The sequence below is a fragment of the Lonchura striata genome, chromosome 2 (assembly GCF_046129695.1).
Source record: "Lonchura striata isolate bLonStr1 chromosome 2, bLonStr1.mat, whole genome shotgun sequence".
Lineage (NCBI taxonomy): Eukaryota > Metazoa > Chordata > Aves > Passeriformes > Estrildidae > Lonchura > Lonchura striata.
Genome location: NC_134604.1, coordinates 61,977,965 through 61,999,886, shown reverse-complemented (window position 1 = coordinate 61,999,886; position 21,922 = coordinate 61,977,965). Strand labels below are relative to the sequence as shown.

At 41.1% G+C, this 21,922-nt stretch overlaps 1 protein-coding gene across 1 annotated transcript in view; it reads right to left on the bottom strand.

The window, feature by feature from the left end:
• The window catches only part of RB1 (RB transcriptional corepressor 1), a 71,709-nt gene extending 55,909 nt beyond the window's left edge, over positions 1-15,800 (bottom strand). The window contains exons 1-7 of the mRNA XM_021528421.3: positions 15,712-15,800; positions 15,409-15,526; positions 5,512-5,624; positions 3,453-3,587; positions 2,499-2,537; positions 1,652-1,719; positions 80-190 (exon numbers count right to left, since the gene is read on the bottom strand). Of these exons, the coding sequence (XP_021384096.1) occupies positions 80-190; positions 1,652-1,719; positions 2,499-2,537; positions 3,453-3,587; positions 5,512-5,624; positions 15,409-15,526; positions 15,712-15,800 (673 nt within the window). The remainder of the gene's footprint in view (positions 1-79; positions 191-1,651; positions 1,720-2,498; positions 2,538-3,452; positions 3,588-5,511; positions 5,625-15,408; positions 15,527-15,711) is intronic.
• Positions 15,801-21,922: the final 6,122 nt, after the last annotated feature.

Sequence of the window (21,922 nt, the reverse complement as noted above, 5' to 3'; positions counted from 1 at the left end):
AAATTTAACTAAAACAGAAAAAAATGCATTTCAATAAGCTTAAGAAGTTTAATTACGAAAAAACCAAAAACATTCTTACTGTATGGTTCCTTGAGCATAGCAGGAGGTGACAGTTTGATAAAATAATCTAAGACACACAGCAACAACTGGAAAGAAATCACCAGGTCATCTTCCACTTGCAACACTTTACCTGCAAATATTTAAAAGGGTAAAGAAAACCCTTTCTGAGAATGGTTGACTTAATTCTAGAAGTAAATTTGCAAAACAAAGATTTGGAAGTTCATGTAGTAGAACACTACCTCTATAATTCAGGAAGTATCATACAGGATGCCAGTGCTCTTTAAAGGCTATTGATTTTATAACTCATGGTGCTTCCCTTTGTGGTTTTAGAGATAGCATACACACAAAATTATTGTGTACAAAATCCTGCCCCCAGTGCTCAGCCTGATTTTTATTTTTACTGTAAAAGAATAACCTCTTACTTCTGTGTAATTCCTCCCTGCTTTCTTTTTCTGTGGTCTCATGCAAGCTTTTTGCAAGCTGCTAAATATTCAGAAATCAAAAGCCACTAGTATACAGTGAAGAGAAATTCAAAACATGCTATCACACTGTAGGCTCAGCCTGTCAGATTTTTACGAAATTACTTAAAAGTCACAAGTAATAGCATGAAGAGCACTTTTAGAGCTGCATTATTCCAGTTTTTCCCAAATTATGACTCATATGCCAGAGAAGATCTACAGGGCCATCCCAAGATAGTGTGCATTGCCACAAAAAAATATCAGGAAGTCGACAGTGATTTTCAACAGCTACAGATCTTCCTGTGCTCTACTTACACGTGCAATTTTTGTATTTATTTTCTATCAGAAGTAGCAAGCATCACTCAGGCTCTTCTGAAGCTCCAACTATTTTCTAGTAAATTTCAGCTTCTTTGGTCTCAAGAAAAGGCAGGCTAAAAAACCTTTTGCGGGTTTTGCTTTATGCTTACACTTGTAGAATTCTAGTGGCAAAGCCCCAAAAAACTCAGCTGATCCAAGTCTGATTTTGATATCAGAGATGCATAAATTTCACTGATAACACACACCTGCAGTAAGCAGCCCTTGAGATACACGATTCATTCCTTTTAGTAGGAGTACAATGAGACAGGAACTCCACAGACTACCATAAACATTTCATCACTCAGCAATAACTGTAACTTACAACTTTTCAAGAAAGATTTGTAGCATTCAAAGGACATGCTTTCAGAGACTTACTATAATACCTTATTATTACATTTATTTTATTAAATATAATTTATAATATATATAAGTTTGTTTTTTAAAATATGCCAGTTTTTTAAGATAATCATCCATTATTAAAATGTTGGCAGACTACAAAGCATCTCAGAATAGACTTAAATACAGAACAGCAAGCTTTAAAGAAAAAGAAACCACAGAAATTTTAGAAAGCTTAAGCATATGTTTATATACAGAAAGTATATCAGTGAAAAGAACAGCCAAACTGTATATAAAGAAATATTACTGAGCAGTTACAAAAGCCAGGCAATTAAAACATTCTGGGTCTGTAAAATACTTATTTGTAATAAGTATACTAGTCTCACATTGGATATGTAAAACAAACACTCACTTTAAAAATATTAATCAAAATTACTCACCTTTTGCCAGCAAAAAAGTAATCCAGTAATTTTTTAGGACTAATATAGAACTGAGTTCAGCAGAAATCCTGCAGGGAAATAAAAATACTTAGCATTGATAGCTCTGTAATAATTTAAACTACAATGTTTGAAAACATGCTTCTGTCAATGGAACTATTTAACAACATGCAACATTTCCCATGGACTAAAAATCTCATTCCATTCCCTCTGTAATTAAGACTACACATTTGAAAAACTTAATCCCCTGTAAAGCCATTCAAGAATCGGGAAATATCTGTATCATCCTTGGGAAAGAAACAGTGTAGACAATTCAACTGCTCTGAGCTGTCTTCTCTTGTGTCTTTGACTAATGCCCTACTCTCCAGCCACAGCATCAACTCAAGCTCATTGGGGAGCTATTAAGGCATTTTTTAGTACACTCATTTGTTGCTGTGATTAGGAAGCTCACGCTCCATCCCAACACTCATTTTCATCATGCCAAAACATACGCCATTGCATAGCAATATGTCATGGATGAGGAAGAGATATATAAAAACATATATATGAATACAATATGATGCATATCTACTTATATATACATACACATATATAAACACTATTTTTATAATAATATACTTATATAATATGCATAACATGTATAGATCACATATATAGAGATATATATGTATGTAACATATATATAATTTCTGCATCTCCCATCATCTCATTGAAATTCAAAGTCCACACTAAATGTAACACACAGCATACTACAACTTCGGCCAGTTCTGGTTAAAAGGGTTAAAAGATAACACACCATCATGTTTTACATCTTATCTTGACAAACACAATTTAGGAAAATCAAACTTACTCACTACTAGGTTGTTCCAGATAAATAAGGCCACAAGTCCTAAAAACCAAAATAAATTATATTTTTGAATGTGCTTCTGCAAGCAAACTACGCAGTATCTTTGATTTCAACACAGTAAAAAACTATACCAGTTCATAAAACATTTTTCTAACTTTAAAAAAAAACCAGCTGACTCAACATGTAACAACAGATCAACTATAGCCCTGCCAAGCCTGAATATATGTTGTTGTTTGCATATTTATGTCAAAGCTTAGACAGCAAAACAATTTCAACTTGGCATAATAAAATTGCTTTCTTCCAAAAAGACAATATTTGTACATTGTTTTTTTACAACAGTATTTTTTACAACACAGCCAAGTGTGCTACAGTTGCGCAAAACACACTATAAAAGGGCACTTAAAAAAATTTAGTATTTCTTTAGTGTCACTGCAAGCCTTGCAGCATAATGTTGCTTCCCAATTACTCTAGGTACCTACCATTTCAAGAAAAAAACCTCAGTTTACTCAAAAACAAGCTAGGCTATATAGGCCTTCATTCTATAAACTATCAAAGGGTGAACTCCTACCTCTTTCAAAGGTTATTTAAGAGATATTTGAAAATCTTTTGTGATTCAGAAGGCAAAATGTTAAGTAAAAAAAAAATATTTAGATAGAAAACCAATCCTCTTTATATCTGTAAAAAGCCTGAAGTGAATAGCTATCACTTGTCATGCTACTCTTACTACTTACTGTTTGAACTGCAACAAGGGGGTTGTTTAACACAGCATTGTTATACTTAGGGAGTAAAATGTAAGAGGTGTTTATTTAATGCATGTAAACAGCTCAATTTCACTGTTCTGCAAATATTAGCCCATACAGTGTAAATGGGCTCCTATAACACACAATTTAAAAAATTCAAATACTTAAATGTTGACAGACAAAGAAATCAATTTCAAAATGAAAAAGCATACACTACCTTTCAAACTTGTGGTATAGTGCAAATAATACATCATATTTCTTTTTCAGCCTTGATGCAGTGCTATCAACTTTAGTGCTTACAGTATCCATGTTAACATCCACCTCTTTCAGAAACTGAAAAAATGTGCATACACTGAAAAAAGGAAAAAAAAAAGATGACACATTATCATAACTTGTGAAAACAAGTATTCTGAAATAGCTCTTTAAAAAGAGAAAATAAAAACACATCCCCAAGAAAACCCATTTCTTACTTCACTAGACCCCAGCATGTTCTTACTTCTATTACCAGTGACTGAACCCTTGCCTTGGGAAATGTTACTTGTTCATTCGAGCCCCACCTTCACATTTTCCAGACAGCAGGAATACTGTTCAGAGGTATCGCACAATACAGGCCCTACTATAGAAGGAAAATTTTCTTGCCTAGCACAGATATTATCTCTGGAAGTCAGAATTTTCTAACTAGACACACCTTTGTTCTTGCTGGTAATACCACAAATATCCAACACACATCTCTCAGCTATCCTGCTCTACTTTAGAAATGCTTCTACTACTCCAAGAACATGAACCTTTAGCATCCATGCTAAAGAAAGACCTAGGAATGAAAACTGAGGTGGATGCCTTGAATTATATAGAATTTCAAGTCTTTCAACACAACATCTCCACACTTCGGAAATATTATTACACAAGGGCTCAAAGTTTTCCCTACCCATCTAAGTAATATTATGGTCACTAAGGAAGCATTTTGTTACATTCATAACTAAAATGAGCAGATTGCTAAAAACTAAAGAGGAGGAAGCTATCAAATATTTTCAATATTTCAACTGTATCAAAAATATTTTGATCGTTTATCAGAATAGTCTGAGAAATGTTTTGATCTTTATCAGATTAAAGATACAAGATACAAAACCAGTCAGAATCTCATTTAAGAACACTTATCATGGAATAAAAGATCTTTCCAATATATCTGAAGTCTCTAGAGGATGACTAGTAGAAATCTCTGCCAGTTCGACCTTATAGCTGACGAAAAAGCCCAAGGCTAACAAGCAACTGAGTACTGCATCACAATCAGCAGAGTAACAGCTTACTCTTTGAAAACCTAAGGGGAAAAGTCTCTCACTTTTGAGAACAAGTTTGTCTGTGGAACTGGGTGGAACACGCTGGATGTTGCCACACAAACGTAATTGGCCTTCACATGGTTCCAAGGCAGCCAACACTGGAGATTAAGTCAAAACATTGCACCTGACCCTGCTCTGGGAGATGATGTTAGGTGGAAGAGGGCATGGAGAAGTCTAACCATAACAGATGACTTCAAGGAAAAGGATATTCTGGCCGAAGCCTGAGGTTATTGCTAGGACTTAGCCTCCTGCCCTAGAGCATCGAGAGGCTCTGCTCCTGATTACACTTTCCACAGCTTCTAGGCAGATGGCACTGAAATTCTTTCCTTGGATGAATGCAACACAAGGTTGCTGTTCCCACCTAAATTTACTTTAAAAGCAGGTACTATAATCTTAATTTCTGTATTATGAACTTAATTAATATACAATATAAAAGTAACACACCCTCAGCAAAGAGAGTGTATGAAAAGTACGAAGTTTAGCTTGGCATTAAAACGTTTGAGAAAGAGCAGCATGCTAGTAAACTGTTTGAATAGCAACACTTCTTTTCCCCGCTTCTTGATTTAGCCTAAGCCTAATGCTGGGAAAAAGGTTTTATGGAAAATCATCACAGAGGAAAAGACAGAAAGAAAGAAAAAATATTTTAAGTAATTTGCACCAACCTAAACTGATGAACACTTTAGGAAGAGCAAGAACAAGAATGAGATGAGTGATACAACCAAAGCCAACCACAGATGAATCAAACAAGTATCACTGCTTCCTCAACTAAAATATGACAGCAAGACTTCTAGTTTACCAATATATTCATAATTTCCTTAAGTACCCTTCATTGTAAAACCAACTAGTCTGATATGCTAAGATTCACTATGCTTTAAGAACATTCAATTTATAAAAATGTTGAGAAGTGTTGAAATCTAAAGTCACACACTTAAACTTACTTACCTCATGTTTATACTTTTCAAAAGCTCAGTGAAAGTAAATGTAACTTCATCCTGATCAATTGCTACAATAAAGATACATACACCCCATGTTTCCTTTTTCTTTGTGCTACAAGCCTTTTTGAAAAAAAGAGAAGAAAGTTTTTATTAGTCAATAGAAATGGATAATGCATGGAAGGCAATATTTTATCCAAACATGTTTAGAAATGGTTAAACAAAACATCCTCAAACAAACATTTGACTATGACAGCCAATTATTTTACAGTAGAAAACCATTCCAGGTTTCACAGTATGGGTAAAAGACTGAACATTTCAACTCTTATTCCTACAATACAAGATCAATTTTACCCATACAATTCAGCAAAGCTTCTAAATACACGTTTTGGTTCCATGGAATGTTTATGCAAAGCAGAAGTCATGATTTTTTTTTTCCTAAATTACCATATTTGATCATAACAAAACACTGAAAGTTAAGGAATAAGAAGCCAAGTCATAAAAAACATAATTGAAATCTTTACAATGACAGGTAATAAACTCATAAATGAGTACAGCTGTGTCAACCACTAATCACTGTGGTTTGCTGAACCACAAACCCATCTCTGCTTAGTAAACTGTGATAGTAACAAACACTTCCAGCCATTCTCCTACCACACATCTACATTTAAGGTCTGCCTTCTGCTATTTTAGAAGGTGCAAGTTATAACCAGTCATCCTTCATCAAAAGAAGCCAACCCACAATGACAGACACAGCACCCACATGGAGTAGAACTCCTGATGATGGTTCACAAGCCACTCACTCTAAGCCAGAGAGGCATCACCTAAGATTCCAATACCCTTCCACCAAAACACCAACTCAGCGGAAAACCCCTGAAGAACTTGTAGAATTATAGAAAAAAAAAAAAAAATCTTAAGCAGGAATATTCCAAGTTTTGGAAACAAAGCTATCTTGAAGACAAAATTAGGCATGGGTGCAGGCCAAAACTGCAGAAACAGCAAACTTGTAAAACACTTCTCAGACATCCAGCATCCTTGTAAATAAAACTGCAACACCACCCAGGCCCACAGCAAAGGAGCAGGATCTGAATGCATTCTCCACAGCTCTAGGTCGGACATGACATCTGTTGGAGGACAGAGGTGAAATGGAGCACCAGGAGCAAGTGAATGGAAACACTGCATTCCTACCCTTCTACACTGCCTAGCTTTAGCCTACTCCCTGGCCTATGTTTTTATCCTTTCCCTGATCAGTCCACCTAGCTGCCTCCTAGACAACCTCAGTGTGAGTTGCAGCAGCCTGTTCACTCCAGAAGATGTTTCCCAACGGCAAGTAAGAGTAAGATGGTACTAGGCCTAGCTCACTCCAAACCTGCTCCAAAATCCTCTGCACTGTCAGGATCCACTCATGTCCTTGCTTATTCAGCAGTGTAACCACAACCAATAACCCATAAATGTGCCCATAAATTACACAATTTCCACTAATACTGCCAATAGCTTGTTTTGTTTTGGTGTATTTCTGTGTTCTGTGTATTTCTTGGGAACATCAGGGAAGAGTGGCTGGGGGCTTTCTCCAAAGAAGAAAAACTTTGACTGGCTTATGCAATTGTTAATAGTTATAGAACAGGCTTCAATACAAAACTAACCAGCCACCCTCAACAACATGACAACTGACAATTATTTAAGTCACAATTTTCTTCCTACGTTCCTATTTGAGTGTTTCTACAAATCATGAGTCCTTGCACAAGAGAAAATTATTTTGAAATAAGCTATTAACAGACTTAGATGCATTTGTTGATATACAAAGGGATATAAAAAATTATGAAGGTTAATGCTAGCTAGTGAACTACCAAGAAGGAAGACCACTCACACTGAACAGCCCCTGGAGTCAGCTGACCTTGTTTATTAAATAAGTTCCTTTCACTCCATGCTCCTGCAAACTCAGGCCATGATGTTGTCCTGTAAATACAACACCTCGTAGGGCAGGAGGTCTGAGTGCTACCAAGCGATGAAAGCGTTCCTGGTTTGTTGCCTACCCAAACAAGCCTAGCTTTCCTGGGCAGCCTAGCTCAACTCTGGCAGGATGAATCCTAGAAGGCCACAGCAATGCTTTATTTGATAGAAGAGAGGTCTGGTTTTGCAAGAATGACCTTTAAACTCCTTGTCCAGTATGGTTGGGGGTAACAACTCATTTGTTTCTACAAACAAGCAGGCAGTTTCAGAGGCAGCCTAATAATCCATGAGATTGAAACCATTACAGACAGCCAAACTCCAGTATTGGGACTATTCCCACACCCATTGTTGATGGTACAGGGTGCTTTGGACACCTTCTTCTCAACACAAGATGTTAGATGACTGCTGGCCTAACACGAAAAATTACACACAACCCAAGATAAATAGATTATGGGTTGTTTTTTTTTTTTTTTTCCCAATAGCAAAGAAAAGGTGAGCAGCACCTGAGTATGTCTGCCTTATAACATAGTTGAGACAGGATGGAGATGAAAACATGCAAGAACACCAGACTGGGACTACCCCACTAGCTGCTGCTGTTTAAAACAATCAAAGACATAGGTAAACTGCAGTCTTCTCAGAAAATAAGGTAACTTCCATAGCCATGCATGAAGATTCCAGTGATTTTAACCCATAAATATTGTCATGATTTAACCCCAGCTCATAACTAAGTACTACACAGCTGCTTGCTCACTTCTAGTCCCTGCAGTGGCAAGGAGTGTCAGAAACCAACCATCACAGCTTGAGAAAAGAACCATTTAATAACTAGAACAAAATAAAACACAGCAATAATAACAACACTAATAATAACTGCAATGGAAATAAAAGAGAGAGGCATAAAACCTAACAGAAACAAGTGATGCTCAATACATTTGCTCACCACACACTGAACAATACCCACCCAGCCCACCCCTGAGCAGCAATCAGTAGCTCCCAGCACAACTCCAATGCAATTTATATAGTGGGAATGACGTTCTTTGGTATGGAATACTCCTTTGGCCAGCTCAGGACACCTGTCCTCATTATGCTCCCTCCACATCTTTGTGAGCATGCCCATTGGCGGAGCATGGGAACCTGAATGGTCCTTGATTTAGGGCAAGTACTACTTAGCAGGAACTAAGCACCAGCACTGTCAACATTCTCATGCCAAACATAGCACTATACCAGCTTTATTCCAGCTGAAACCAGAACAAATATAAACATCATGGGGCAGAGGAAGAGAAAAGGAGATGTCTTCCTTCCTTCCAAGTCACATTCATAAGAACTCTCCTCTTCACACCCCTTCCCTCCCCAAGTTCTTTTCTATACAAACGAGTTAAAGTTGACTGCTGAACAAAAACCGCAGCATCTTGTTCCAACTATTTTGCTTTGTTTACAGCCAAAGCAGATGATTCATTCAGAGGGACTTCAATGCATGGGAATGAAATGAAGACAAACTCATAGCCAGAATTTAATTTCTGCGTGTTTTCTTCTTCACCAGTCTGACTCAAGATCGTTGTTGATACAGCATCACTACAGAAAATGGGCAAGACAACAGCTCAACATCTGCCCTTGGCCATCCCTCAGTTTCAGTAAGATGACTTGCAGTGACCTTAATTCAAGTCATTACGAAGCAAAGTCTACCTACCAATCACTAGCCCTAAGATTATTTAGCATCTAGTAGCTCACATAGATTTCTCTTTTTATCACCTTTTATATTTAGGATTTCAAGGAAGCTGCGCTATGAGTTTGGGCAATGCAGGTCAGTTCTAGTGAATCAATATAGTTTTCTATAGGAAAATATCTAAAACTCTTAAAAAATCTTTCAAAGTATTTCTCATTCTGGACTTATCACTACCTTTATTTGATTTGATTTTTACCAGATGACTAGTTTATTTAAAATCTAGTGAAAACAACCTGGGAAGACTCATTAGCTTAAAATGCTCATCCAACAATTATTGTAAAATGGGATTCTTGCCTCTCTTCTATACAAATGCAGCTGAAAGGTGCTAAAAGTACTAACAGGAATAACTTCTGTTCTATGCCTCCAGAGGTTCTCCAGTGCTAAACAGTCCCAAGGAGGAGATGGTCACAGGAAGTCACAGCTCTAGTATGCAGTTAGAGATGTTTACTCTTCTGACAACACTGATATCAATTTTGATGACAGCCTACAAAAGTGATCCAGGAATAGAAGCTTCAAATGATGATGTGTAAAAGAAGGTCAAGGGAAATGTACATGAGAAATATGCAAACACAGATGGATACTTGAATCAAATGGGATATAGGATGTCTCACTGTAAATATCAAGCACCTGATTTTCAAAGAGGAAGATACAGAACTTGGCTTCTTAACATAAAATCTCAGTTAGTACATTCCAGTCAATATAGAGGAATAGCTTGATGGTACAAGAACACAGATATTTGTTAGAGATAGTCCAAAGGCGGTTACAGAGATGATCTGGGGGCTGGAGAGAGTTGGGGATTTTCAGTCTGGAGAAGAGACTTCAGGGAGATCTTACAGCATGTTCCAGTACCTCAAGGGAGCTATAAGAGAGCGGGAGAGGGACTTTTGACAAGTGCATGTAGAGACAGGACAAGGGGGAATGGCTTCAAAGTGAATGAAGCAGGTTTAGATCAGGATTAGGAAGAAATTCTTTTTTGTGAGGGTGATGACACACCAAGACAGGCTGACCAGAGAAGCTGTGGATGCCCCATCCCTGGAAGGGTTCAAGGCCAAGCTGGATGGGGCACCAAGCAATCTGGTTTAGTGGAAGGTGTCCCTGCCCATGGCAGGGGGGTTGGAATCAGATGACCTTTAAAGGTTCCTTCCAACCCAAACCATTCTGACTTTACATGTTTATGACTACAGTGAATGGAAGATGACTGGAGGGTAGACTCAAGAATCTCTCACAACAGAAAACTGTTCAGAATAAAAACCTGCAGGAAAAATATCCCACTGAAAAAAAAAAAAAAATCTGTGACCACTATAAGCCTTGTCCACATATAAGAAGTTCTTTGTAAAGACAGATCCTTCATTTTTCAGCAATACCAGTTTTAAATTTTCTATTGAACATTGTCTGGGATTGAAGATTACTATTAGCTCACAACAGAGGAGATCAAATTCAAATATAATACTAGCTGAAAATAATCAAGTCAATGGAAAGTATTGAACTAGTAAAAATAATTCATCTAATATGCAAAGTTCCCATTACACTTTTACATGCAGCAAGACTGGAAAGGTCATCAATCTCTCTCCAGGATAGGCAGAAGATGAGTAAAAAAAGAAACTCTATACCAGTTGCCTGAGCTTTTAAAGTCGAAGGGCACATACAAGCAGTACATCTGCTGCTAAGATACTGAATATCATCAGCAAGAGGCCATGGAGATGATTTGTTTGTTTTGGGACTTTCAGTAGCTCTTCTTTTTTTAATAACTGAGGATCCTAAAATATCTGTAATTTTGCTCATCCATTCAAAGCTTCAATGGATTCAGGTTCAGTTCAGCTGCAGTTCTATAAAGGAAAGATAAAGTCTAGACAGAAAATATTTTGTTAGCTCATATGTGTTTCGTGCTTTTACCAAAAGCAAGAGGCCTCTGTCTTTTAACATGAGGATGAGGTGGCTTACCAATTAAAACATTATCTTTTTAATAAGAAACCACAATCGAAAGGAATTTATTCAATTTAAATGTGAAATTTTATGAACTGGGGACACTTGGCCTGCTGAATATGAACTCTGGTCTAAGCAGACCAACCTTCCATATTTAAGTAGTCTTTATTCCATTCTTAAACTACAGTTTACCTTGTACGTTTTCTTCACCAAGAAAGCAGTTCAACTCCTGCACAAACCAAGTGCTCTGCAGCATCTGTATACCAGTGTAAGACACCAGTTGGGGAGAATTTCAGGATGTGAGAAAAGTAATTAGAGACAAGAAAAAAACGCCTAGAATGTCTTCATATGCTAGAGACTTTCTGAAGGAAAGGAAAAGGCAGCAATAATTCATCTCTCATGGGGTACAGACTTGGCTGGTACAGAATTTTACACCACTGGATTGAATTATAACAGAAGCAAATTAGTACAGTACTTGGGGGAAAAATAAATGGGCAAACAAAGCTAAACTAGGAAAACCTAACTATGCAGACTGCAGATCTTCCACCATGACAATTTTTTAATAGCAGGTTAGACAAATACTTGATAAAAATGGCTCAGGAATTCCAGACTCTGAACAGCTGAACTGCAGCAGGAGAACAGTGAGCCACATTTCCCAAACAGTGCTATTAACAGCCAACAAAAAATGGAGCTCCTACCCACGCACCACATATTACAGCCAACTAAGCCAATGAGCTTGAAGCATACCAGACCCTAGGCCTTAAGGTCCTTGGCAGACTCCAAATTCTATCGATTTCTTAAAGCACTTCAATTTTCTTTGGAGAAATCTGGTTCCAATCAAACCATATCATCTGTTCCTCACATGGGTTCTTTCCAATATATTCAGCAACAATTTGCTCAAGCTTTTCTTTCCTGCTTATATCACCCCATATTCTACTTCAGATTCTCATTGTGTTGTTCTCTACCAAATCAAAGAGTAGCAGAACAAAACAAACAAGCTTCTTCTTAGCAGTATTAGTATGGCTTCCTCGACTATTTCTAATATCCCTTACACCAACAATCACATACTGCTCACCAAAGTACATTAATAATTCCACTAAATCTATTCATTCTATCTAGAATTTACAAGCACTATTGGTTCATAATAGAGATTTCAGGAGAGTTACAAAAAGTTAAGAGTACAAGAGAAGCAAGGATCAGAGCCAATGTTAAGCCAACAACAATCAGTGTGTAACTAAGTGTGAAACTAAGACTGTAAAAACTACAACTCTAAAAGATTCTGTTCATCTAGACAGTTTGGTTTAATAAAGAAAATAAATGATAGAGAGGACAGAAGTATTTGTGTGACACCAATGAAACGCTCTCTCTTAGATAAACACTTCCATGCTCTCAATAAGCTTGTATGGGAGTTCACCAGATATCCTAAGATATTAAAAAGAAACATCTTTCTGATTACACATCAGACACCTTCCTTCATCCCACATACCAAAAGTGTTGCTTCAGCATTTGGGGTTCTCAGAGATGTTGAGTTACCATTTTATTGTAGAAGAATGTCATTAAACTTGGCTGTCACAGAGGAAAGCTTTAATGTTCTACTATGAAGGAAAACACCACCATATTTAACAGACAGCTGTAGTGCTTTTGAACAATCCCCCTCTGCAGACCTGTTTTTTACAACTAGAAGTCAGCCACATTTTCCAGAAAAGTTGTGTTACCATCTCTCTCGTCACCTTGCTCCTCCTCCACACCTGTCAAAGAGGTTCAGCTGTTTCAAGGACTCACAGCCCAGTTGCAATAGGGTGCACCTGTATATCCTTGACTCACATGCTGTGGAAACAGGTAACTGGAGACCACTGCAAGGAAAGCTAAAGTGCTTGGAAAGGAAGGGCAAGATAAGAAAGCTGAAATTTCAAAGTATCACCACTAGTAGCTCCAATGTTCAAAAGAAAAAAAAATATCAGAGTGGAAAGTTGTGACATCTGATGGAAAAAAAAGCAGTGGCTCCAATGGGCATTGGCATTCATTCCAGGGAGTAGCAGATAACAGGTTCTCTCCTCCTGGCTTACGCCTGCCTGGCCAATAAAATGTCTCACTGAAGCACAGGCACATTTAGGCTGCTAGGTCACGACATTCTAGCAATTTATTGTGTAAATGCCTGCCAAAAATAATTGCTTTATACTTCTAAGCCACATTTACCTGGTTTGCAGAGTCTCTACACATGCACCCTAAGCAACTCAAAAAGGACAGTATGCAAGATGTTTTCAAGTCATTAAATGTGCACTGAGCAAGGATATGGCAGATGTTCAGACTGCATCCAAACCCACATCTGCACCCTGAGTATCTGCCAGTTACCACGGTACCTAAAGTCTCGGCCATACTGCTTTCTAGTTACCAGTACAAGTGCCCTTCACGTCCTCAGAGATTTGGCAGGCACAATTCTAGTATCAACCACAATAAAACAAGGCCAGTGAGCCAAGAAAGGCAAGGTTTCAGGTCTTTGTACTTTGTAAATGGCTTGAGAGGTGGATTCTTAGATTCTACCTCTATTTCCATCAGCAGCCTTATGATTTAAGCTTTTTCAAGTCAAACCAACTACATTGCTAAACAGAAGTGTTCTGGTAAGTATTTGTCTCAACTGGTGGCCTGCTGTTTAACTTTTTGCTTGAGAACAGAAAGCTGCTACACAGCTTCTGCTCCAGTTCAGAACTGAACAGGTTACTACTGAACCTCACTGATCAAAACACATGCAGCTGGTGCTTGCAGGACAAACCCTGGGACTGCCCCTCCAACATAATACCTTTACCAGAGGGAAGAAAAGAGCAGCCTCCGCCTGAATCCCTGCAACTTGAAGAATAGAACAGAGTCGTCCTGAGAAGCCAGGCTTGCCGTAAGAGCTTGACTTGGGAAAAGAAGCAGCAACTAGCCAGGCTGTTACTTTGCTTGACTTCAGAGTCAGACAAAGCCTGCTCTCAGCTAGAAGTAGCAACTCCAGTGCCTTCCAGGTCCCCATGGAGGCACACAGTTGACAGCTTACTCATTTCAACACCCTGCAGATAGAGCTCTAAGTCTGAGCAAAAGGCCTTGGACTGAAATTAAATGTAGATTTTTTTTTTTCCCTGTACATTGAAAGACTGTCAACAAACAATTGCAAGACAACAGGTATTATTTATATATCATAATGAAGGTCTGGTTCTGAATAGGTAAAGGAAGCAATCTCCAGATGCTGAAAGGTTTCAACCACCATGTATCTTATCTGTTCACTGCTAAGTAATGATCAGTGAAAACAAAACTTTACCTGTAAATGAAATTTTCAGGATTATATTGCAACCTGCCTTGTTTTTTTTTTTTTCAATCAAGGGAAATGACTACTCCTGTTTTCATTCTTATAGAGGAACTTGACTATGATTTTAGGTGAATGTTTCCCATGAACACCCATGACCAGAAATTATATCTGTTACTGAAAGAGCTGTGCAGTCTCCCTTCCATTATATTGTTAGTCCATTATGTGAATGTATCAAGACCTGGTATATCCACACTGCAGTTTAAAAAACACAGATTACAAACTATTAGTAGTGACAGCATAGCTGTGACAGGTCAGCTCAAGTTGCAGAAGGGTAAGCAGAAGTCAGAACACGTACATCAATGCAAGTCCACACGGTGGGAATAATACCCCAGCTAGATATTATGCAACTGCATCAGGACTCTACAACAAAGCTTTTGCCATGATTTAGCTGTATTACAGCTGTCCTCTGAGCCAGCTCATACTGAGGAGAAGGAAAAGCAAAAATCAAGAAAGGCTTTATTAATCTGTTTACACATGCCTAATGACTAATTTGAACGGAAATGCCTCATTGATAAGCACAGGTTAACATTATGCAACAGAAAGGCAACTGTCTCTGCAACAGTCATCTCAATACCCTTTCTGCAGCTTCATAAAAGATGCAAAGGGGAAAAAATACACAGAAACACACAGTAAGACTACCTGTATAAAGCTGATTAAGACATATTTGAAATAACTTGCAGTTGGAAGAATTCGCTGATCACATGGTGCTATTTTCTAATGCCACTTGTTAGTTATCTAAAAGGACTCCTGAGCACGCACTTTTATCACAAAATATTAACAAAAAAGAGCAATCTACAGAAGCCGGTTTACACAGACGTGAACATGGCAACACCCCACTTCAGTCTACCTTCGCTTGGAAAAAGCAGAGTACGTGAGCTTTGGCTGTGGGAGCCCCGGCCGCGGCTGCAGCGAAGCTAGGGCGCAGCGCCTGAGCTGGGGCACAGGGCAGACCGAGCGATGCCGCTACTCACCAGAGCTCCATCCGCTGCCGACAAGCTCTCGTACGTCTTCCACGCTCTCTCCCTCACGCTCTCCGACACCTTCAGCGCCTCACACAGCGCAGCGAAGTCCGCTTCGCCGACCTCGACCCTAGGAAAAGCATCGCACATCGCCAGCGGGGACAGGGACCGCGGGGCGACCACGAGACCCACGCCACCGGCTGCCGGAGCCGCCCCGGGGTGACACCGCCCCGCACCGCCCACAGCCCGGCCCGCCGGGCGCCGAGAGCCCCGGGGCGGCCCGCCCGCCTGCAGCGGGGCGCCGAGAGCCCTTACCGGGGGGCGGCGGGCGGCGCGGAGCCGCCGTCGGGGCTGGGGCGCTGCGCCCTGGCGGCGCCCGCCCTGCGCGGGGGCTTGGGCGGCATGGCGGGAGCGGCTCCGGGAGCGCCCGCCGCGGGCAGCACTGACCGGGGCCGCTGCCCCCGCCCGCCGCCCGAACCGCGGGAAAACGGCGTCAGCGCCACTTCCGTCACTTCCGCGCCGGCGGCCGCGCCCCGCCCCGCCCGCGGCCCGGGCTCGGGGCGGGACCGGGGCAGAGGCGGCGCGGCGCGGCCCGGGCTCGGGGCGGGACCGGGGCGGAGGCGGCGCGGCGCGGCCCGGGCTCGGGGCGGGACCGGGGCGGAGGCGGCGCGGCGCGGCCCGGGCTCGGGGCGGGACCGGGGCGGAGGCGGCGCGGCGCGGCCCGGGCTCGGGGCGGGACCGGGGCGGAGGCGGCGCGGCGCGGCCCGGGCTCGGGGCGGGACCGGGGCGGAGGCGGCGCGGCGCGGCCCGGGCTCGGGGCGGGACCGGGGCAGAGGCGGCGCGGCGCGGCCCCAGAGCCGCCGCGGGAACGGCGGCCCCGCCGTGCCTGAGACTTCAGGCACTCAGCGAGCACAGCCGGTACATCTTTTCCGTGAGCTGGGAAGGAACGCGGGCCGGTGTGTGAGAATAACTGTACGGAATAACTACAGGCGCAGAGCGGAGCAAGAATTGCAGATCCTTTAGGATCTGTCGGTTCATGGAGACCAAGTGCCGGCCCTGCGCGCCGGTCACAGCAGCCGCTGGCAGCGCTGCAGGCTGGTGGCACAGCGGCTGGGAGTGGCCCGGGGTGAAAGGAGCTGGGGGTGCTGGTCGGCAGCAGCTGAATGTGAAGCCAGAGTGTGCCCAGGTAGCCAAGAAGGACAATGGCATCCTGGCCTGCATCAGCAACAGTGTGGGCAGCAGGAGCAGGGCAGGGATTGTCGCCTTGTGCTCGGCACGGGTGGGGCTATAACTCAACTGTGTCCAGCTCCTCTCGAGAAGAAAGTCCAGAGAAGGGCAGGGTAGCTAGGGAAGGGTCCGGAGCGCAAGTCCTGTGAGGAGTGGCTGAGGGAGCTGCGGGTGTTTAACCTGGAAACAGGAGGCTTGGGAGACCTTACTGCTCTCTGCAACTGCCTGAGCAAAGCCTGTAGTGAGGTGAGGGTTGGCATCTTCTCACAGGTAACAAGTGACAGGACAAGAGGTTGTGGCCTCAGACTGCACCAGGGGAAGTTTAGGTTGGACACCAAGAGGAATTTAATCATAGAAGGGATTGTTAAACATTGGAATGGGCTGCCCAGTGAAGTCACCATCCCAAAAGGTGTTCAAGAAATAACTAGACATGATGGCATTTGGTGCCATAGTCTCATTGACAAGGTGGTAGGTGACCAGTCAAAGGATGGCCTTGATGATCTCAGAGGTCTTCTGAGGTCTTCAAACCTAAATGATTCAGTGACGTCTCAATCTGAATTCATCCAAGTCCTAACTGAAATGTTATTTCTAGCACTGTGCAGTAAAATTACATTAATGTAAAAAGTTCAGGTTGTGGACATCTGGATTTTAAGTCAATGAGATTCAAATTGCCAGTGCTCTGATTCAAAGATCTTAGAAATCTGCTTTGTTGTCTGCAGTTGCATACTCACATTTAGAAGGCCAATCTCTGCTGTAAACAAGCATGTTTATTTTCAGACTTACATGATGACAACTTCTTAAAAAAGGAAAAGTATTTGTATGTAAGTATTCTTACTACCTGCACGTATCTGTCATTCACCTGTAAAGCAACTGCTTTTAGTGAGACTGCTGTCAAAACTCTGGATTTAAGAAAATCCCAAACAAAAATCAGCATGAGCATTAATGTGTTATACAATTAAAATTCCCTAGTATTTTTACAACCATACATTCTAGTAATTTGTTCAGGCGTGTCCTTTATGATTCTTAACTTAAAACAGGAGAACAGTGTCTGGCTTTCTGCTTTATAATTAGAATTAAACCAATTACAGAAAAGTGAATACAGAACAAATCAAAGTACATAAACTCCAAATTAAACGTTTGAGTTGTAGACTGTAGTGGGATTTGGACATTCCTGATTATGATTCTAGTAAAATTGTGGCAGTAGCTTTACCCTGCTTCTAAGCACATTTAAATACTTTTTGTATTCAGATGGTACCAGATGCTGTGGAAGGTTTGGGGTAGGACTGTCTGTCATCAACCACTGAACCACAGACAAGTAGACAGACCAGCTTGGAAAAGTAAGCTGAACCCCTAAACCACAGCTGAGTCCATTGCCTTCTCCTCAGAACTGGCTTTAAGAGCACAAAAGAATTTAAAATGAGAGCAAAGCATCTCAGAAAACTTGGTTGCAGCCAGTGGAGGCCATGCCAGCTGTTAGCAAGACAAACAAACACACCCTCCTGGGTCGCTTCCCTCGCAGCTGCTTTAACATGCTGTTACAGCCAGGCCCTGCATCGTCCAGATGGCAGGCAAAGAATTTGTCTCGTGGCCCTCTGTGCATTGCTCCTTTTAAAAAGTTCACAAACTAGCCTCAGTGTAAATACTATTTTTAAAAAATTGTTAGTGCACCAAGCACCTTGTCATGTCAAATTTTAGGTACTTTTTCATCAAGCAAGGCTCTGAGGGCTCCCCTCCATAAATAGGTAAAAAAAAATATAATCTCAGAATGCTTCAACTTACAGCTGGAAGGAGGCAAAGGGAACAGCAGATGAATCAAGCAAAAATAACCTTTAATAATCCATCCCAAAGCCTTGGGTATAGTAACTACATCTAAACTGCAGTAAGAAGAGTTAACATGTATGTACTTCCAAAGAAAGGCACATCCTTGTGTAAAACCATACTTAAGTTGCTGCACCTCTTTCCCCTTCTCCTTTTAAGACTTACTGATTTGAAAGTTTTAATCCTGTATTCTAAAACATCTTCTAAATGAAGCCTTTAGACTTTTCAGTAAAATTACAGTAAAATTACAAAGGAAAGAAAAAAATCAGCTGCTATTGGGGAAGCACAAAGAAAACACTGCAATGTCAAATAAAGTATTAATGATAGTTTTTGCATCTGATCTGACAAAACCTTCATTCTAAGCATCTTACTCCAACTGCTTTTATAGTATAGGTCACGGACATATGTGAAGCATTGTCCAGTTCTGACTCATTGTTTCCAGCCTTAGGTAATTTTGTTACATAACAAAAGACAACCTTAGGTAATTTTATTATCCTAATTTTTTCACTTAAAAGTATTTCATGGTAATTGCCAGTTGGAATTAAAGCCATTATTTCAATTATAGTAAAATCAGTTTTCTGAAGTTGTATGACCAAAACATCTGCATTTAAAACCCCACTAAATTGAGAGCTTCTGGATATAAGTCCAAATACTAAATATTGGCAGAATTTCTGCTCAAATAAAGCCCATAGGCTGTAAAACTCAAAGACTATAAAGATGTCTGCATGTATCACACCCATTTTCCTGCATGTAACAGGCAGAATTATCTAGGGAGGGGACAGAGGCTTTCCTAGCCAGCCTTTTCTGTGCATTCACATTCCTTGCACTGTTCAGCAGCCCCCAGCCCTCTGCCATCAGTGTCACCTGGAGCCCACCTGTCCTTCTCAAGCCCCAGCACGAGTGCTAACAGGAGCAAGGAGGTGCAGGCTAACTTTTCACCAGCTGCTGCCCTACAGGCCCCAGGCCTTAAGAAGAGCCTTTTTGGAGAAGCACCTGGTGCAGCAGGCAGACCCAAGTGACAGTCTTGCTGCAGGAGATCCTCAGGGACATTCAGGCCATGGCTTGAACAGGCCCTTTGCATTCCCCAGCATCACCTCCCCTGGTAACTCTGTGATTGTGCTGGCATCACTCTGCCTTTGAAATTGGGAAGGGTTTACTGGGGAGATGGGGTGAAACTGTTTGGTTGTTCCTCTTGGTGGTGGTGAGCCTGACCTTTGTGCCATTGTTTCCTACACAAATACACATCCTGAGATATGAAGAATAAAAACCCCCTCTGTAAGTTAATATTTCCACAGTGAGGTAAAATCCATAGGGACCATAACAAACATCTACCCATTTCTCTTTAAGATGAGAGGGATCTGTCAGACGTTGCCACTTGTAAAAATTCAAAGCCTCTCTCTATACATTGATATTATTATTAAAAAGAATACTTTTCACTCCACAGTTACAGGCATTGGTGGCTTGCTCTTCTCAGAGCACTACACAGGGCACTGCTGGACTCTCAGGACTGCAGTGATAAGTTTAAGGCAGGAATCTCTATTAATAAAACATTTGACCAAACTGCCAGTGGGATCTGAAAGGACACCACTGTTACTGGATGGGGAAATGGCTACATCTAAAGGATGCCTATGTGCAAAACCTCAACCCTTCACAGATACTTCCAGTTATTTTTCTTGGACATCAGAGAGGTTTTGCATTGATCAAGCTTTTAGACTTGAGTGTCACTTTCTTTTTACTCAGTTGTATTTTTTTATAGAGGAATCATAACTACTTATACAGACCCTCCACATTTTTTGTTCTCTGTGAGAATGGCTGTCAGAGCTGTGTCTGTTTTAACAGATTTGCACTAGTGCTGAGAGCCAGGGTACTAAAAAATAAAATCACTGACTGGTGCAATTTATCAGATTAAGCCCTAGTGACAGTGCAATTACATCAGACAAAAAATGATCATTCCTGGTATGGCTTTCCTTGCTTACAAGGGTTCCTGGATATCAGTATAAATCATGCCCTTGCATGCACAGCTGCATCACAGCCTGTGTTTTGTCACACAAGTACCACCCTGTGTCCTTGGCTGGCAAAGCACTTCAAACCCTGGGTACACTGTGCCCCAAGAGGGTGCAGGGAAGGCATCCTGCGTCCCCTCTGCAGGGCAGTTCATTCAGCTGATACTGCCAACTACTAATGAAATAACTATCAGCAAGCAAGCCACAGCCCTCTTGTTGCAATTACACAGCCATATTAAGGACCCTGCCACAATCCCTCCCTTCCCATCCTTCTCGGTCCCAAGTTCTGCTTCCTCTCACCACATGAGAAAGTGTGCTCTGGCACAGGCAACACCCTGTCCTGCTGCTGGCCATCTACCCAGCAAGGATGTTTCCCATGCCTTCACTTCCAAGATTTCCTAAGCCTACAAGAAGCAGAATGCACCTCCTGGAAGTAATTCTTAGGAATCAAATTAATCTTAACCAACAACCTAAAAACCAATTGAAAATTAGCAACCATAGCCTGTAGTGAGTGAGTATAAGCATTTCTCTGAACTAAACTAACCCGTGATCTTATTTCTTTTTGCTATGAGTGAGTCTAAGAGAAAGACATTGTTTACTAATCCATGGCAGTGAAATACCCTAATTAGGTGAAAACATTTATATATAGCATTCCAGAAAAACTCCTGGTGTGACAACGGTGTTATAGGTTCTTCTATGTTGCTTCCTCCATAGCAGTAAAATCTCCTCCTACCACTGGAACAAGCAATGTCAGTGAGAGTGCAGCTCTGCTGATGTCTCTAAACCACAAGTTTTTGCTAACACTGATGTGTCACATCTGCATCCTCCCACCCAATCCATATGAACAAACGCACGTATGCACTTAAGACAAGCATCAGGTAACCAAACTCTTACATTTTCAGCCTTGCAGGCCCAAAGAATTTTCTTCATGTCAAGACTTGCCCTTTGCCTCCTTTCTAAAGCTGCAACACTTTAGCTGGAGGAGAGAAGCCTTGGAGCTTTTATTGTGTTTTGCAAGCCCCGATTACATGGATCACATTGATTGGTCACAACAACTTTATTCATGTAAAGACCAGCTCAACATCAGAGGCTTTTTGGGATCCACGAGGGAGCAACATAGCCCCCTCTACCAACTAAACATGGTGGCACAGGATACTGATTTTGCTGCTTCAGTAATAAAGTACGTCTCAGCATTAGGATTGATTTTGTTTTTTATGAGGAGTTTTAAAACTATTTCCAAAGATAATTGTCCAATGAGGCCATTTTTGCACTAACCTTTTTCTGGAATTCGCTGTGCTGGAAATGTGGTTTCTTCAGTGTAGCAGAACCATCTTTGTTTATTAGACTCTTAACTATTATTATACTTGTACTTATTATACTTTTATTATTTAAAAAGGAAAAAAGCCCAAGCATCTCCAAGAGCTATTTCTTTCCATGGATTTGTGTCCCATGCTTCATCAACTTGGTCTAAAAGGGCA